Source organism: Sapajus apella, unplaced genomic scaffold (genome assembly GCF_009761245.1).
Source record: "Sapajus apella isolate SASKATOON/1434 unplaced genomic scaffold, GSC_monkey_1.0 scaffold19, whole genome shotgun sequence".
Taxonomy (NCBI): domain Eukaryota; kingdom Metazoa; phylum Chordata; class Mammalia; order Primates; family Cebidae; genus Sapajus; species Sapajus apella.
This window is the reverse complement of record NW_022436959.1, coordinates 1,556,149-1,576,181: the sequence shown is the minus strand read 5'-3', so window position 1 is coordinate 1,576,181 and position 20,033 is coordinate 1,556,149. Positions and strand designations below refer to the sequence as shown.

The 20,033-nt window shown below is 43.7% G+C and overlaps 1 protein-coding gene and 1 long non-coding RNA gene across 5 annotated transcripts in view; one reads left to right on the top strand and one right to left on the bottom strand.

Annotated features, from left to right (window-relative positions):
* Window positions 1-20,033, bottom strand: part of AOAH (acyloxyacyl hydrolase) — a 191,842-nt gene that overhangs the window by 3,035 nt on the left and 168,774 nt on the right. For 3 of the 4 annotated variants that reach the window (XM_032286786.1, XM_032286785.1, XM_032286787.1), the window contains 4 exons: window positions 16,677-16,735; window positions 16,540-16,599; window positions 14,867-14,963; window positions 5,856-5,932 (listed from right to left, as the gene is read on the bottom strand). In XM_032286786.1, coding sequence (XP_032142677.1) covers window positions 5,856-5,932; window positions 14,867-14,963; window positions 16,540-16,599; window positions 16,677-16,735 — 293 coding nt within the window. The other variant, XM_032286788.1, reaches the window with a different exon arrangement.
* Window positions 1-20,033, top strand: part of LOC116557338 — a 141,356-nt gene that overhangs the window by 27,872 nt on the left and 93,451 nt on the right. The gene's annotated exons all lie outside the window — the stretch shown is intronic.

Genomic DNA, 20,033 nt, shown 5'->3' with positions numbered 1-20,033 from the left:
CACGCACCACACACACAACCCCACACCACACACATCGCACACATCCCAACACACACACTCCACACCCCACACACATACATCTATCTCACATACACACACACACACCCCACACACACCCCCCATGCACCTCACACAGATACCACCACATGCACACTCACCACGTACACATATCACATACACACACAGCCCTCACTACACACATACACCACACATATACTACTCACACCACACACACCATACATATACAACACACCCCCACACCACACATATGTACCCCCACCACCCCAATACACGTATACCATACATACACATACACCACATACACCACCAACACACACACCCCTACACCCCCCACATCTCTCACACACACACACCACACAGACACATACAAACACCATACATACCTCACCCCCCCACACCAGCCACAGAAAGCACACCGATACCAAACACACAGAGAAACCACACACCATACACACCCCATATATACTTCTTTGCACTTAAAGCAGGAGCACGTCAAAGGCTGCCTGCAAAGCTGGCCAGTGCTCCAGGGAGGGCGGATCATCTCTCACACAAAGCAGTCAGGACCTTTGAAGACAGAAGCCTGGGCTTGTGGCTGTTTTCCTGCCATTTCTCAACAAAGGAAACTGCTGCCAGGTCTGTGGAAAATTACTGGTTCTTCTGTTTTGTGTTACTGGCTTTCAACATGATACACCTAAGCTGTCTTTCTAACAGTTAAGTGGTACAAGGCTTTTATTTCCCTATGTGTGTTAATAAGGGAGGAGACAGGGTGAGGGCAAGAAGAGGAAAATGAAAATGAAATAGCTCAGATCTGAGCATTTGGTAACTGCTTTGTTTGAAAGCAATTAGTTGACTGTCACTCTAATAGGGAATAATATATTTATGAGCAGGCATTGAGAAAATATTGGGTCTGAAATGACACTGGCATGCTTATCACTAAACTAGAGACGTGATAAAATGATCCACTGTAATCATTCATTCATTTGACAAATATTTACTGAGCATCTGCTGTGGGTTTCTTATACCACAATCTCCTGTTATAACTTCCACAGGGCACTGCACAGGGCAGGGCACAGCTACCCTTTCCTCTCTTTACCCAAGTCGTTTTCTTTTTTGTGTGTGTGACAGGATTTTTCTCTGTCACCCAGGCTGGACTGCAGTGGCCAGATCTTGGCTCACTGGAACCTCCGCCTCCCAGGTTCAAGCGAGTCTCTTGCCTCAGCCTCCTGAACTGATATCCTTTTGTGCTTCTCCACTCATAGTCTAAAATATTAAAGCAAAACCTGTTCATTCTAGAAAAACTGAAGCCCACTTAAGCACAAAGAGAAAAACAGAATAAAAGTCATCCGTAATTAAAATAGAAGTAGCCTCTGTTAACATGGGGTGTAGAACCTTTGTGATTTTATGTATGTGTGTGTGTATATATATATATATGTGTATATATATTCATATATATATGTGTATATATATTTATATATATATGTGTATATATGTGATTTTATGTATGTGTGTGTGTGTGTATATATATACATGTGTATATATATTCATATATATGTGTGTATATATGTGATTTTATGTATGTGTGTGTGTGTGTGTATATATATATACATATATATATATACACACATATATATGGGTGAGAAAGGGAGACTCCATCTCAAAAATAAAAATTAAAAAAAATATATATATACATACATATATATGTGTGTGTGTATGTGTGTGTGTGTGTATATATATACACACACATATATATATAAATATATATGTATATATGTATGTGTGTATATATATACACATATATACGCATATATACACACATATATACATATATGTGTGTATATATATGTGTGTATATATATATACACACACACACATACACACACATACACATATGTATATATATACACACACATATATGTATATATATATATACACACACACATATACACACACACACATACACACACACACATATATATGTATGTATATATATTTTTTTAATTTTTATTTTTGAGATGGAATCTCCCTTTCTCACCCAGGCTGGAGTATAGTGTCATGATCTCAACTCACTATAACCTCCACTTCCCAGGTTCAAGCGATTCTCCCACCTCAGCCTCCCAAGTAGCTGGAATTATAGGAACCCACTATCACATCCAGCTAATTTTTGTATTTTTAGTAGAGACAGGGTTTCACCATGTAGGCCAGGCTAGTCTCAAACTCCTAACCTCAGGCGATCTGCCCACCTCGGCCTCCCAAAGTGCTATGATTACAGGCATGAGCCACTGCACCTGGCCCTGATTTTATATCTGAAAACACACACACACACACACACACACACACACACACACACCCACACACCATTCCTCTTGAATGTCATTTTATACTCTGCTCTTATTGAAGTCAAATTTAGAAACAGTAAAATGAACTCTCTTTGGTAAACAGTGCTATGAATTTGACAAATGCATACAGTTGAGTCATTACTCCTATAATCTGTAGTCTGATTGTATTTACTTTGCTGTACATTATAAACACATTTCTATGTCACTAAAGGTAGATCTTTTTTTTTTTTTTTTAGACAAAGTCTCACTTTGCCACCCAAGCTAGAGTGCAATGGCACAATCTCAGCTTACTGCAACATCCACCTTCCAGTGCAAGCGATTCTCCCACCTTGAGCCTCCGGAGTAGCTGGGACCACAGATGTGTGCCACCATGCCCAACTAATTTTTGTATTTTTAGTAGAGATGGTGTTATTCAGTGCATAGTATGCTATCACATAGACGCAAGTTAATTCATTTTATCAGTAGAAACTTTTATCACATACTCCACCCCAGCATTTGTCCTCAGGATGAGAGGATGGAGACATCCTTCTTCTGCCAGTTCACACAACCTTGACAGCTCAGGAGGAGGTCATTGGCTGCCGTACTAAGCATGTGTGTGGAATAAATCTATTCCAGAAGAATGCTAGGGAGTGGGTGCTCTGATTAAGTGGGATCTTCTGGTTCATAGAAATTCTTTTCCAGGTATTTTCCTTTGTAGTTGAACATCTTTCAAGCCCACTTTCTTGCTAAGTTGCATATAAACACATCCAATTCATAACCTGGTAAAGCCAGAAGTGGTTTCTGAGTACATCAGTTTAGTTTCTTGTAATACAGCATGACGCTTTCTTCAACCACCTGATGATCTGGAATCATGCTGGCCATCCTTACATCAGTCTGCGGCCACTGAGGAGAATGTGGGAGGAGAGTGGGCACAATCTGTACTGACTCCAGGAGGCACTTGACTTTGATTCCCTGAATAAAATCTCTGATACGAACTTGCCTCGCTATCCTGTGACTCTGTGTTTAGCCATTAAAAAAAAAACTGTTTAAAATACAACTTTTCCTTCCATTTTTCTTTGTCCCTCTGGACTGGTTCCCTGCGAAACCATCCTCCACGCTGCTGCAACAGGCATCTTTTTAGAACACAAGTTGGATCATTTTTTGCTTGAGAATGTCCAGTGGCGCCTCATCTCCCTCAGGACCAAGGTCAAGCCCCAGGCAGATCTTCCATGATCTAGTTCTCTAATATGCTGTAGATTCCCCCGCTCAACTCCAGGGTCATACTCTCTGGCCGCACTGAGTGCTTTTCTTTCCTCTAATAGGCCATGCTTTCTTTCATATTCAGGTCTTTGCCCATGCAGTTGCCTCTGCTCAAAACACTTTCTGTAACCCTTCTTTGCTTCCCTTCACTTGACTAGTTCATGGTCTTAGTTCTGACATCGCCTCCTCTGAAAACATTTCGAAAACCCCCCTCTCCCATCCCACCCCGTAATGCTCTGTGGTGTTCTGCACTTGCACAGTTGAAGGCATTTACTACTTTATAGTTAATTGTCTGTTTACTCATCATTTTCCTACTCTATACTATAATTTTAAGTGGCAAGGTATTTTCTTGTTCACTCTTGAATTCTCACTGCATTTGACACTGGGTAGTCACTCAATAAATATTTTTGGATGGCATGTAGCCAATCTTTTCAGCTCAGTATACATGCTAAACAGGCAGGCTTTAGGCCTAGCTGCTTATTCTTGCCCACTTTATCACTGGCTACCGGCATGTGAACAAATCTTGCAGGAATAGCATAAGATTATGGCACATATTGATTTTCAGTTTTGACTGCGTTTTCAACAACCAGATATAGGTGAAACTGAGTTCAAGATAGAGCCTCAATATGACAGACCTTGAACCCCAAAGTCATTTTAAGAGTCAGAAACAGAATGGTTATTTGATAGATAGGATAAATATATCCTGAGAGATAAAACAAAGCTGTCTTTGACCCTCTTGTTTTTAGTTTGTTCCTGACACGCTACGTGAGCATCTTTTAATATGCCCATTCTCTACAGAATCAGAAGGGTAAGATGCTGTTCTGTTCAGAGAATGACAAGAACTACCACCTCATAACTGCTAGGAAGAAGGGATAGACAATAGATACAAACTCTTCTATAACCAAAGACATCAGTTTTGGGGGACAAGATCCTGATATTTAACCAGAATCTAGCCAATAATTTTCTTTGATTAACTCATCCAATTGATACACAGGAAGGTTAGCTATTCAGAGGTCATTACTCTGATTTTGTGTGTCTGTCTGTGTGTGTCTGTGTGTGTGTGTGTGTGTGTGTGTGTGTGTGTGTGTGTGTATGTGGCTATTTAAATCTGTGAGGCGGGCATTTAACACTTACTTTAAAATTTGCTCAGCATTTGTGGGATACCACTTTAACTCATTTGTTGGGGAGTGGGCACCCTTCTATTCTTTTCCTTTTGGAGGTGATTCTTAGCCCTGCCCATGGGCACTGGCTGAACCTAGAGTTGGAGGAAGGTGGGCTGTGCTCACTTCATTCAGGCTCCTGAGGGGACGATCAGCCCTCTTGTGGCCTGGGTCTCAATGGCCAGCCAAGGAGCATCCCCCAGACACGCCCATCAGGTTTGTACCCTTTGGTAGCCACACCATGCTTCCCCAACAGCTCAAGCAGAAAGGCTCTGTAATGCGGGATTCCCTGAGAGTAAATGGCCTTTCCCTCCCCACGGAGGAGCAGCTTTCAACATTTTACAAGTGGCAGAGCAACTCCCCCACTTCTTTTTCTTCTTCTTCTTCTTAATAAAGAACTGTCATGAGTAAGTCCAGGACCATACAACAGATAAAAGTGGAACTTCCCTGGCTGAAGCCAGGATAATGGGATGGGAGTGGAGCCGGGAGGGGACAGAGTCCCGCCCTCTGGCTCCCCTTGCTTTGTGAAGAGACCAGAGGAGAGCTACCTGACAGAACTGTACTTTGGATCCTCAATGAGAAACAGCTCTTACTGCAGGATACTGCCAAGGACATCGTTCTCCTATACAGCACCCTTTCTAGAAAGATCTTTAGAATAAATTTCTTGTGGGTCTCACTTCTAAAAAATCCTTGTAATTTTCCTTCTTCTTCTTCTTTTTTTTTTTTGTTTTTTTGGAGTCCTTGATTTATTTTTTTTATCTTATGGAAGCCGTGGCTTAATGCCCTTTTTAGCATTGCTGCTAGAAAGCACAGAGTTGATTCTGTAAGCCCCTTCTGGCAGTTTCTCAGGACTGCCCTGCACATATTTTATTAATTGTAGAAATTAAGTCAGGAATCCAGGTATAATTTCTACTTCATTTTCCTATTGTCCCGAATTTCACTTTGTTTTTATTAAATCTTCTATCTTACACGTGTGTACATTACCTCAAGTCTTTTCTGGAACAAAACAGGATAAAAAATAAACACATGAATGTGTAAGGGCAATTAAAAACCAACAAACCAATAAACAGCCTTCTGCAACCACCGTGTAACTGCTCACCTCGTTGGGGTGGAATCCGTCCACGGGCTCGATGAGCTGCCAGGGCTGCCCACCTCTCTTCTGCCACTCCTGTATGACTGCAGGGCACAGAACCAGAGGGTTACAGACACACTTGCACAAGCAACAGCCAACATCCAAGGGAAAGGATGTGAGAGCTGCCCAGGCCCTCACAGGCCCATGTTGACCCAGCCACGGCTGCCCCTGAGCTGCTCTCTTGCACTGGGGGCTTTCTGAACAGAAAGGACCTTCCTATTTGTGTGTGTGTGTGTGTGTGTGTGTGTGTGTGCGCCTTTTTCTAACTCAGGAAGAGAATACGTGAGAGTGTTAGATGAATGTGGTTTGTGTAGCAGGGAGGGCAGTGGGAAAAGGTGAGCTCTAAAATATTCAACACCGATTTCAGTACATGCCATTTTTCAGTGGTGTGGTAGGATGGTATTACAGGAGGGGAAAAGCCAACATTTTGTGAACATCCCCTTTCATGGGTTGCCATTTGCAGACTCTGCCTGCATGTGTCAAGCACTTGCCTTTCAAAATCATACAGTACATCAGGAATATAATTACATAAAATTATCTCATCGCCACATTTAGAGGGAATATGGCTGCAGAGAAAATATTATGAGCCCCAAAGTGATGAAAAGCAATAAAACTGTCCTTCAACCGGGGTGAGAGACCAAGAATGTCAGTTGCTGCAAGGCAACAGCACGATTAACTCGACGTCATTCCATCATACAGTCAGTAAGAACTCCTCAAGGAAACTTCAGACCCCTAGGGAGCCTCCAGAGAGCAGCATCTGAGCTAGCTGCTCCCGGTAAAGTTACGCCCTCACTTCCCCAGCGTCCAGTGATGGGGTCAGGCACAGCTAAGATTCCTCCTCTTCTTTACTCTTCATTCCCCAGAAAACTCAAGAACACAGGTCTGTGCCCTCTGAATCTCCCTTTCTTATCCCAAAGGAAGGATGGAGATTCTGTCGGGGGCTTTGATTGGACAAGAGGGGCTGGACTTCCCCAGGCTGAGTCAATACAAGGCTGCTTTTGCAATTAGTCCTAATATCCCAGTATGCCATCCCCACTTACTACCCAATCCCAGTTCCCTGGAGGTGGGTGGGGTGGGAGTGCTGAAGATAACGCTGCCCTTCTCAAAGCCCAGGAAAAAAAGTTCATGCTAATGGTTTGGAGTCCTACACACTGAATTGGGGTCCCTGCTAGCTGACTCTCTGGTAGAATGACCGCCCCTGAGCCACGGTTTCATATTATGCTTCCGGCTTTTACTGGAGGCTTTTAGAAGAAGCAGCTATTGATAAGTTGCCTTTGCATTTCTTGAAAACTCAAACTGAGGACACGGTCCACTGTGTCACGTGCTGTCTGCCACACAGAGTCTCAAGGGAGAAGTAGCAGCATGTTGGTAAATAACACTTCTCTCTAAAGAAATGGTAGGCAGATCTGCACTGATGCTTAAACAGCATTCACTCTCATGAAAGTTTATTTGTTCTGCCAAGTCAGCATGCAGCTTTCAACAATTTCTTTCTTGCCCTTGGCCATAATGTCTTGTAAAGGCACAGTTTTGGAGAAGCTTGCCTGGCTCAGTCTTCAGTTTGCCTGGACTGTTTTGCCTGTTTTTTTTAGGCATGACCTTGGAATCCAACCTTCTGCTTGAGGTTCAGTCCTAGCTGCCTCATCTTTCCTTCGGGACTTGACCCCCTGTGGGGTTCCAGACTGCCCTCCTGGCTGCGATGCTGGCTTTGCCGGGTCAGGGATGCTGTCCAGCCCATCCCCTGCCATTCCCTGATGCTTCTTTTGGGCTCTTTGTTCTCCCTGTTATCCAGGAGAATGGGCCAATTTCTCCTTTTTGGGTCCTGATTTTCTATTTTCTAACTCTATGCTGATTCTCTGTCCAAGCTACCTCCAATCTGAACATCCAACAAATTGCCCTTAATGGAGAACCAGGCATCTGGAAAGATTTCTTCAAATGCAGAGTCAGGATCATCACCACTGAGCCCTCTCAGTTCTCTTTGTCCTTTTATGATCTTTGTCTCATCTCTCCTTGCAGTCCCACAGGAGTCTCTCAAAAATCGGCAATGATGCAGAAAGGCCAGGCCAGGTGAGATGTCAGCCTCCTAGTCCCCTCCATGACTTCAGAGGTGACATCATCTCCATCCTACTTGTGTTCCTTTTTGCTTCACCAAAGTTCTTGATGAACATTTTGTCCCTTTTCCCTTTATTTCTAGTTGGGTTTCAACTTATGCTGTACAGATGCTAACAGAAAAAAGAAAAGAAAGAATGAAAGAAAATCCCAACAGGGTGTTACAAGGACTGAATGCTTGTGTCCCTTCCAAATTCCCGTGTTGAAATCCTAATCCACAGTATGATGGCATTAGGAGGTGGGGGCCTTTGGGAGGTAATTATGCCATGAGAATGGAGCCCCCATCACGGGATTCATGCCCTTATAAAATGGATCCCAGCTGGGCGTAGTGGCTCATGCTTGTAATCCCAGTAGTTTGGGAGGCCGATGCGGGTGGATCATGAGGTCAGGTGTTCGAGACCAGCTTGGCCAACATAGTAAAACCCCATCTCTACAAAAACAATACAAAAAAAAAAAATTAACCAGGCATGGTGGCAGGCGCCAGTAATCCCAGCTGCTCAGGAGGCTGAGGCAGGAGAATCTCTTGAACCTGGGAGGCAGAGGTTGCAGCGAGCCAAGATAACGCCACTGCACTCCAGCCCGGTTGACAATGCAAGACTCTGTCAAAACAAAACAAAACAAAAAACCCAGAGGGCTCTCTCACTCTTTTTATTTATTTATTTGTTTAACCATATGAGGATACAATGAGAAGTCAGCAGCCAGCAACACAGAAGGAGGCCCTCACCAGAACCTGACCATGCTGGCATCCTGGTTTTAAACTTTCAGCCTCCAGAACTGTGAGAAATAAATTTTTGTTGTTTATAAGCCACCCAGGTTATGGTAGTTTATTATAGCATTCTAAGATGAGGCAGATATTAAAAAATTCCCAGGCATGCTAATAAGAGTAGGTCAATGGGAACTGAGCCCAATCAAGACCGCAGACAGAGACTGCTAAAAAGTTAGGAAGAGTTGGATGAATAAGACATGAGGTAGAGTCGTCTTGTAATAAGTAGATGCACAGCAAGCCACAGACCTGACCTGGAGTACCCTGGTGTCACCTGATGCTGCAGGGGTAGGAAGCCTCTTCAGTGCTTTTTGACTCTCCATGTTCGTAAAGAGAGTTGAATGACATGTTGAATCAAACCCATGCCTGCAATGGGTAAGAAAATGTCTAGAAAAGGGTTATGGTGATCCAGAGCTCTGGGAAATCTAAAGTAGAAAGCAAATTTGAACCTGTTAAGGAAGTAATTTAAACAAGATCGTGTTCCTTGAGAAGAATGTTTACTAGGAACCTGATATTTACAAGGTGAGATTTGCTTATACGTGAGTTTCTTAGACTGTGATTCAATTTTGGCATCTAGGCTTAAAGTAATTTTACGCTATTTTCATTTTGATTCATATTTTATGTGTGTTACTAATTACCAAACTAAAAACTATGGCCCTTAGAGAAAGAAAGAGAGGTGTTGATAGATGTCTTCCTGGAACAAGATAATTACTTCAATGATCAGAGATAGTGACGCAGGCTGAGCATCTCACATCCAAAAAGCCAAAATCCAAAATGCTCTAATATTAAAAACTTTTTGAGTACCAACATAATGCTCAAAGGAGATGCCCACTGGAAAATTTTGGATTTTGTACACAGGATGCTCAACTGGTTAAGTATATGTAATGCATATATTCCAAAATTTGAAAACATCCCCCCAAATCCAAAATCTGAAATATTTCTGGTCCCAAGCATTCAGGATAAGGATATTCAACCTATACTGTGCTTTCAAAATGAGAAGAGATGGCCATTCCTTTTTCCTTCCCTTGGAGACTTCAGCAATTCCATAATTGTGGGAATTTTGGAAGGAAATCAGGAATAAAAACACGAAGAAAGAGAAGGGATGTTTACTTGCCAAGATTTGCAGGGGAACAGAAGCATACCCTAGCGTCGGGGGCAATGGGAGACGTCCACCTTTTATCATCACCCTAGTCCAGCAATTCTGAATGATGTCGATGATAACACATCCCTCCCTGCTAAGAAATTATTCCTGTCTCCCAGCCCCCATCCCTTCTCTACATTAGGTGACCACTACAAGGGAGTCCAGCCTTTGGAAGAACTTGCTTGCTGTATAAAATAATACAGTAGGTGTTAAAAGAAAATTCTCCAAGTTTACTAAGGCTACAATCTATCTATTTACAGAGGCAAGCATCATTTTTCCCCCACAGGATTATTATGTCTGTGAGGGCTATGGGTCATCACATATACGTAGCCATCAGGACAGTAAAACTTAAGGAGGCCTCAGTAACTCACAGGCAAGTGTTTAGAATTTTATCTGTATCATGACCAATGTCAAAGGAAAGATCTTTTGTTTATCTCAGGATGAAATTCTGCTTTCTGGGGAGAAATGCAATACCAGACACTGGTCTTTACTTTTTCCTTAATTGATTTTCAAGTGGGAGGTCCAATCAAAGATAATATGGTAAGTTGGTCAGTTTCCTTTCTACTTAGGACCATAACTTAAAACAGAGCAATGAGTTCCTATTTGTTCTTCACAAGATCTGGATTAAGTTTCCTGCATGACCATGGATGATCTGTGGAGATTTGGAACATACTGTATTTTGTTTTGTTTTCTTCTTCTTTAATGTATTTTCTTTATTTGTAAAGTCAAAGAAACTGCTTTCTACTTCAGATCATAACTCAAAATAGACTAGTGAATTCCTATTTGTTCTTCAGAAGATCTGGATTAAGTTTCTTGAATGACCATGGATGATCTGCGGAGATTTGGAGCATAATGTATTTTGTTTTGTTTTCTTCTTCTTAATGTATTTTCTTTATTTGTAAAGTCAAAGAAACTGCTTTCTACTTCAGACCATAACTTAAAATAGACTAGTGAATTCCTATTTGTTCTTCAGAAGATCTGGATTAAGTTTCTTGAATGATCATGGATGATCTGTGGAGATTTGGAGCATAATGTATTTTGTTTTGTTTTCTTCTACTTAATGTATTTTCTTTATTTGTAAAGTCAAAGAAACTGCTAATGACTCATAAAACACTTGGTAGCTCTTGGGTGAACAGCAACACTAGCAGATATTTTAAAGGAAAGGCTGCATTCTGGTCAGCACCATAAAGCCATTGGCTGATTTTACAGATGTATTCATGTTGGCGGGAACCAGGAACCAGGCTTCCTCCAATTGAGCTGTCTGGGACGCTGAGGGCAGCTGGAGGTATATTTAAACTGTTGGTATAAAAATGGCTTTGTCAGCCAAGTGGTATTTTCTTTCCTCTGTTAGGGATGTGTGGTGCAGACAAAGAGAAAGAACATCACCTGCTCAAGTTGGCATTTCCTGAAGGGAGGAAAAGTTGCTGCCTCTGTTTAGTTCATAACCAGTTGGAGAATGAGTCAGCAAGAGACAAAAAAGAGTCTTTGGAAATGAGCAATGATCTTTCAGTGCTGGACCGAGGCTGTCAGGGCAGAAAACGAATAGGTCTCGTGTCTACCCGCAAGTGACAGGAACCCTCAAATGCAATTTGCTCTGTCACAAGGATGTGAAATTGTGAATTTTAGTATCATGAAAAATGAGAATATTTTTGACGCAATAGTCAGCTCACATAAAGTACCAAAATGAGAGAAGAGATTTTCATGGGACTATTAGGACTGCAGACTTAATAAGCGACTCTGTAGGGTTTTAATTTCTGATAGAAGATTACTTTTCTTCTTGGTAATGACATGCATTTCTACCATACCTTCCTCGAAGGAACTCAAAGTACTTCATAGGCATGAATGGAGCTGGGGGATGGGCTGGACCTCAGAAGTGAAGGAGTTGCTTCCTACACACTGATGATGGCAGTGGGGGGATGGCTGCTAACAGTTATGGAGCCCTTAAACTTTACACGTTTTGTTTCAGTTAATCCTTACATGGGTCAGTTATTTCTATCCTACATACAAGGAAACAAAGGCTGGGTGGTTATTGAATTCACTTGAGGTTACCCAGATCCTCTATCTCTGAGCTGGAACACAGTTGTAAATTCTGTGCTCTTTCTAGAACCACGCATAGTACCCACATGAGGTAGGTTTCTGGGAAGATGAGCTTCCCGGGCACGGGAGGTGACACGCAGAGATGGGTCTGGGATGGGATTATCCCTCCACTTGCTTTTGGAAATGCTAAAATTTCAAGTTAAAAATGTTACTGAAAACCAGATAGAAATGCTAGCTCTTTCGGGTGTGGACATGGTGGCACCGAGGCATCAAATGCAGGTGCTGTATCAGCTGTTCATGGAGGCAGTTTCCACAGTGCTCCCACGGTGCCCACATGCTTAACTTCCTGAGGAGAAGGCGAAGGAGGCCCTGCACCAAAGCTGGATCTTCGCATTTCTTTTAAACAAATGGCAGGAGATTACAAAACAGGAAATTCCTTGAATTGTTGATGGGAATCACTAAGCAAGGAGAAATGGCTACGAGCTTTCTGCCACATTGATGTAGACTGTTCAGTTCAGCTTAACTCAACTTTTTGCTTTTTCACAGCATTTATTATTGCTGCGAGGACAAGAAAGGGCTGATGAGGCCCTGCTTCCAAGCATGTCAGTTCACCAGTGGAATTCTGGCCAGTCAAGAATAAAGCTCTTCTCTCTGTATCCTTCATGGAGATAAGGAGTCTTCTGTTTTGTTGACAATTATGTTCCTGGCACCTTCATAGCTCCCGGCACATAGCAGGACTTATAAATCTGATGACTGACCCAGCTCTTAGTCTGAAAGCATTATAGAACTCTGTTTATTAAAATTTATTCTTATTTTTATAGAGATGAGGTCTCAGTCAGCCATGCTGGAGTTCAGTGATGTGATCACAGCTCACTGCAGCCTCAACCTCCCAGGCTCAAGTGATCCCCCGCTCACCTCAGCCTCTAGAGTAGCTGGGACTACAAGCATGCACCACCATGCCTGGCTAATTAAAAGAAAAAATCGTAGAGATGGGTTTTTTTTTTTTTTCTTTTTGATGGAGTTTCACTCTTGTTGCCCAGGCTGGAGCGCAATGGTGCAATCTCAGCTCACTACAACCTCTGCCTCCCAGGTTCAAGCTATTCTCCTGCCTCAGCCTCTCGAGTAGCTGTGATTACAGGAATGTGCCACCACACCTGGCTAATTTTTGTATTTTTAGTAGAGACAGGGTTTCACCATGTTGGCCAGGTTGGTCTCCAACTCTTGACTTTGTGATCTGCCTGCCTCAGCCTCCCCAAGTGCTGGGATTACAGGCGTGAGCCACGACGCCCGGCCATAGAGAGATGAGGTCTTGCAACGTTGCCCAGGCTGGTCTTGAACTCTTGGATTTGAGCGATCCTCCCACTTCAGCCTCACAAACCATTTATTAAACTTTAATGAGCATAGAAATGATCTGTGGATTGTGTTTGAATGCAGATTCTGATTAGGTAGGTCTGGAGGGGGGCCTGGAATTCTGTGTTTATAACCAGCTCCTGGGCAGTGTTGATTTTGCTTATCCAGAAGCATACATTGAGTAAGGAAATGGTACCTTTTCTGTGTACCTGGCATAACATTTAGGAGGATGGCACATTATTTCATAGAATCATCACAAAGATTTGTTAGGAAGATACGGTATCCCCATTTCCAGGGCTGGAAAGGGAATTTAGAAATAATCAGAGAATTGCCTGTAGTCCCAGAGATAATAAATGACAGAGCTAGAGATCACTCTGGAAAACAAAACAAAAAAAAGCCCCATGTGAGTGTTAGACATTATTATATTTTTAATAACTTTATCTATATTCAAGGTTGATGATGATCAAAGATCACTTGATGGTGCATTTGTTTACACCAGGAATTCATTAATGAGTCTTTAACTCTGCATTATAATGAGAGGTTATTTATCAAAATGTCTCTCCCCATGAGGGAAATGTGTATCACCTAGGCAGGAAATCTAGTTAAGGGAGATCAGTCTTGTTGAAAGGATGTTTGGAATTGAACTACTAGAGTTTGCAAGGTAAAACCTGTCAGCGAATGTAATATCTGATAATTCATGATGGCCATCTGCTCCAACCCAGATGCTGAGGATGGGGGCCCTGGGGGTGGCGGACAGAGATGATGAACTCTGGGTGAGGAATCTTCCATCTTTCGCCTATACCGTGAAACTTCATAGCATTATCTCGTCTGGCAGTCAACAGGGGGCTTTGCTCTGGTATAAAAATTGCTTAGCAATGAAAATCAATCAGGAAGGATTACATTCAATCAGCAATAATTTTTCAGACTCAAGATGTAAAGGGTAAATCAGTAGCTATAGTCATCACGCCTGTTTTTGTGTGGCCACTTAGCAGTGACGCCAGTGTTTGGACAGAATGCTAAAAACGAAACTTAGTAATGTCCTTTCCAGAAAGCTGGGACATGGGTTGATCAATTTGCCACAGGCAAGTTCTTTGGTCCCTCCCTTAGAGGTTCTGATTAGGTTGGTCATGTGTGGGGCCTGAGAATCTGCACTGCTCCTGAGTCCCTGGGTAATTCAGGGCCCACTGTGAGAGGTGCCAGCCCTATCTGTCGTTTCTGTCACATCCATCTGTGGCCCACAGGTAACCAGGGCATTTAACCTGGCAAGCACAGGTTAGTGAGTGAATTAACCTGTAGGTTGCCAGCCCAAAGCTCTTTCTAACCAGTCACTGGCTCCATTGCATCAGGGACTGCCAAATGACGGTGAAGTGCAGAGGTAACGCTGAGCCCAACCTTCTCAGAAACAGTCCCACATTTTATCTTTTTTCAATGCCGAGAGCTATTAATGTATCAGAATAGGTAGGAGTAACCCTGCCCAATCTGCTGCCTAATGGCTTATAAAACCAGTATAAAACCAGTTGCCCAGGCCCTAAACTAGCTGCTGCTTTCAACTTCTGTCAATATCCAAACAAAGCCACTTACTTTCATGGAAGGCAAATTCCATGTAGAAAAGATTGAAGTTTGTAAATTTCTCTTTGGCTGCAATTTTTTTCAGTGTGTTGGAGAGTTGCTCTGCTCTCTAAAGACAGAGGAAACAGGGAGAATTTCGTGAAATCTAGACTTTGACTTTAGTGAGATAAATCAGGCAGAACAAAGAAATCGATCTTCCACATCCTACCCCACTTTCATTTCTCCAAGCCATCAGCAGACCGAAGCTCTGCACATTCAACTCTATTCACGTACAAATGGCCAATGAACATACGACAAATGTTAACGTTCATTAGGCATCAAATCAGTGTGAATTAGTGATACTAGTTTTTCCACCCTTGGGATTGGCAAAGGTAAGATAACCATAATATTGAATGTTGTCATGGGTAGGTGAATGAGAATGTCATTAGCTTAACCTTTCTAAAGAGCAATTTGGCGGTATGGATCAAATCCTTAAACATGGACATACTCTTTGGCCCAGTAATTTTTCTAGGAATTTGTCTTGAGGAAATAGAGATGTACACAGAGACATACATCTTTAGATATACGACTGTTCATCACAGTGCTATTTATCATAGTATAAATTTGGAAACCATCTAAATGTCCAACACCAAAGGATGAAATAAATCATAATGTATTCACATTTATTAACTTTTGAATGGTTACATCATGATGTGGAGAAATAATCTATGAACACTAGAAAGCCTAAAAGAGTATGTGCATTCTCATATTATATAGGCAGAAACCAAATATATTGATCTCTGGAAGTGGTAATGGAAAGACATACACATATACTGAATTTGGGTGGTGGAATGTGGATTTTTGTTATTGTTCTTTATGCTTTTTTGTGTTCTCCAAGTTCTAAAAAATTAAAATATGCTTTTTATGTAAAAAATATTCAATGAGTCTTTTTTTTTTTTTTTTTTTTTTTTGAGACAGGGTTTCGCTCTGTTGCCCAGGCTGGAGTGCAGTGGCGTGATCTTAGCTCACTGCAACCTCTGCCTCCAGGTTGAAGTGCTTCTCATGCCTCAGCCTCCCGAGCAGCTGGGACTACAGGTGCCTGCCATGACACCTGGCTAATTTTTGTATTTTTAGTAGAGACAGTGTTATATCATGTTGGTCAGACTGGTCTTGAACTCCTGATCTCAAGTGATCTGCCCACCTCCGCCTCCCAAAGTGCTGGGATTACAGCCACCACGCCCAGCCTCAATAAGTCTTTTACAAAGAGATTGGTCACCATGTGTGAAAGAAGTGCAAACCATGTTCTTGGAGCAATGGATTCCCTGAGAGAAGGGAGGAAGGTTCTTATTCACCTCAGGAGAACTTTCGTCATGCATAGGGGCCAATCGCAACCAGTTCTCTCCACCTCTACAACTATGCTTACGACCAGTTTTAAAACTTGTGTGTGTGTGTGTGTGTGTGTGCAGAAGAATGTGTGTATACACGTGCACACATGAGAGAGACAGTGGCTGAGAAACACAGTCAGAGGACAGACCCAGAGCGAGGCAGAGGGAGACAGGGTGCACCAAGTTCTCTCCGCTCCCCAAGCACCCGGGAGGTTTTGGAGGCCATCTCCCTGCTAGGATCCCATCCCCACTGAAAACTCTGCAGCAAACACAGGGAAAGAATGATCAAAGATGGTATCAAAAGGTCTGTGACAGTCGTACCTCTGAAGTGAGAGTCCGCAACGTCTTGTTGGAAGACATCCAGCCGTGGCAGGGGCTGACCTGAGAGCAGGAAAACACTTTGATTACAGAGGAACAGGACGGGCAAGCGGGCTTGAAGCAAGTCAGTGAGTGCTCACCTGGAGGCAGTTCAGGAAAGAGTACAGCTGCGCATAGGTCACGTCTTTATTTAGCTGGCCTGGAAAACGGAGAGGTATGGTAGGTTGAATGCACTCGGCAATAGCGGCATTTAGAGACACTTGGGGGCTTCCCTGCCTCTCTTGTGGAAGGTCGCTATTTCCAGGGGGTTGCCCTGATTTTTCATGGCGCATTGCCCTCCAAGAATGCCTGTGCTTTCCTCCTTTCTGAGCCCCTAAAAATTCAGACCCAGAGTTGGGGTCTGAACTCCTGAGGAGTTCAATTCCATATAGAGCTCTGAGCATTGGGCTAGGATGGGGCTGGGGCAGCTGGCCTCATATGGACCCAGGAAAGAGAAATGCAAGTATCCTACAGCTCAATATGAACCAGGATCCCTTGAACAAAGCCCTTTAAGAATAGCACTTTCTCCTGGCCCTGGTATGAAATGCTCCCTGCATGGGGCACGGGGAACATTCGAGGTGGCGGTTGACCTAATCCCCTTTTCTAGGTTTATGAAATGCTCAGGCCTGACCAAATTATCCCATGCTGGGGGCCTGGCAGGACATTCTGAGTATCTGAAACTTTGATCATGTAGTTCCCTGCAGTTTGGTGAACTGAAAGCCTTCAAAAATGCTTGGGCGGCCACGGGACGGGGAAGGTGGTATCTCATGTCTCCCTTCGTGGCACTGGAGTAAGGGTGTCCAGTGGATACCTTATTTGGCCCCAATTAGTGAATGCCCTACCCTTTATTTTTAGTGCAGCTTACAGAGGTACATAATAAAAGGTTCATCTGGTTCATGAACCAGACGAGGGTTCATCCAGTTTTTCTAAACATCAGCTCTAGTCCCAGAATCTGTGGTGATTTCTCCTCTCTTCCCAACACTGCCCCACCCCGCCTGCAGCATATCCACCCCTCTGTAGCAATTCAACTTTCATGCTGTGGCTCACACACAAAAGCCAGGTCTCTGCAATCTCAGGGCTGAATGACTGACACTGTATCCATTAACACTCCTCACACTCTTGAAAACATAAAGGAAGATAATAGTATCTATCTCAGAACCAAGAGAAAGATTGAAGGTGATAGAACACAGTCTTATTTTTCACTTATACCTCTGATTAGTTAGACTGGCAGTTAGATTCAATTTTCTTGTCATAGAGAAAAAGTTTATTATCTCTCTGTGAGGGTGAGTGAGTCCCAGGACGGGAAACCCTCAGGCTCATTACGGCCGCTAAAGTCACAGTGACCCGCCAGGTCTGTCTTCTGCACAGGCTTCTGTATCTTTGCATTTTAGATGAATCCCAAGTCCTTGGCTTTTGTCCTTGCTTTCATTTTATGGGCCCGACACTGAGGTCACCTTTTCCCCCAAATTCCTGCTTCTACCCACCGAGGTTTTGTTCCTTCTATGTGTGTGTGTGTGTGTGTGTGTGTGTGTGTGTGTGTGTGTGTGTTATTTTCCCCTTTCCTGAATGTGTCCCAGTTGCAGTGATTGACACCTTCCTTCTCCACTCCCCACCCTGGGCCCTCCACGTGCTCTCCTGGCTTGGCTCTTTCCCCCAGAAACTGCCACTGAGCCCCAGCTTTCCCTCTCCCTACCTTCTGTGAGGGCCCAGTGTCTCTGAATGCTTTTGCCTTGGTGCCCAGCACCATCTTGTCTCTATGTTGGAAATGGGGCCTCATAGCGAAACTTAGATAGCCTGGCCAGGGTCCTGCCACCCTTCTGGGCCTTGGTGTGCCCCCCGGCCGAGGGGTGGCATCTCTCTGCAGCCCAACTGGAGGTGGCACCTCATGCCTGAGCGTTCACTCTCCCCTCCCCACCTTCAGGCCTGGATTGCTTTGATATCCAGAGAGGCTGGAGTCTGTCCTTCTCCTGTGACACTGGGAACTTCATTGCCGGATTCTCCTTGGGAATGAAGGCCCGCCTCAGCCTTGTTCCACCCTGCCTGAGGCCTTCTCCTGCTGTCTCACAGCTGACGGCCAGCACAGGCCCTAGGGGGTACCCTCCTTCCACACCTCCTCCAGTCCCTCTCCCTTCCCCTTCGTCTCCTGACTCCACCTCCAACTGGACCTTGTTGAGAAAGGGAACATCCTCACTGTGGGGAGCTAGGTCTGCTGAACAGGATGAGGGCACATTAGGTACACTTAGAAGGACCTGGGAAAGTTGTAATGAGTCAGTGTTCCTCCTCTCTGGTGTCTCTGCCTGTTAGAGGGTAGGGACTCTGAAGCTGGACACTTGGAAGACTGGCTAGGGGTGCTTGCGATGGGCTTATGGCTTCAAGGAAGGGAAGAGGGAAATGGCTCCTTAGGCTTTCTGCTTTATTGGTACCATCAGTTGGTCCCCCAGTCTTTTTAGGCATTATCTTTTATCTTTGTTACTTTAATGTAATTTTTGCCTATTGATCCTGCCTCTATGGGGATCCTGCAGAGAGACTGTGTCTGTGACTCCCTGGTCAGAAAGTCCCTCTGGATAGAAAAGCTGATCAAAAAAGCCCAGGGGCAGGCCAGGAGGACTGTCCCACAGTGGCCAGGAATCTCCAGGGGCCGAGGAGCTCTGTCTGTGTTTATCTGTGTATCTTCGTGTGTGTCTGCATGTCTGTGTCTCTGTGTGTCTTTGTGTGCATCTGTATGTTTCTGTGTCTGTTTGTGTGTCTGTGTCTGTGTGTGTGTGTCTGTGTCTCTCTGTGTGTTTGTGTGTGTGTGTGTCTCTATGTGTGTGTGTGTGTGTGTATGTGTTGGTGTGTGTGTGTGTGTATGTGTTGGTATGTGTGTGTCTGTGTCTCTGTGTCTCTGTGTGTTTGTGTGTATGTGTCTGTGTGTGTCTGTGTGGGTGTGTATCTGTCTGTATGTGTCTGTGTGGGTGTGTGTCTGTGTGCCTGTGTGTGTGTTGTGGAGAGCCAGTGGGCTGGCCCAGTGTTTGCCACAAACTCCTCTGAAGATCAAAGGCATGTTCTTCCCCAGCTGGCTAGGTGACGGTTTGTGTCTTCGTAATCTGTAATTTCTTTAGAGCAGGGTCTCTCATATCTATTTAATTCTGGAAACGTAACTGAAATCTTAGGTACCATAGAAACTTAGTTCCAACAAAGATCAGTCATACTTCCAGGAAATGCAACATAAATGTATTGAAACCACATTCATTCAGACAGATAGAAACACCAAAGTATTTTAAAAAGATATTAAGAGTAATTGGAGTAAGATGAAGTTGCTGTTTTGCAGCAGAAGCCCTTCAAGGCAGGCCCACTAGCAGACGAATTAGCAGCCTGGAGTCCGTGGCTTCCTCCCCAGAGTCTAACCCTTGGGACGGCCCTGGAATGCCTGTGACTTGCCCATCCTCATGGGCACTCGGCACGTTCACCGTCAGGGT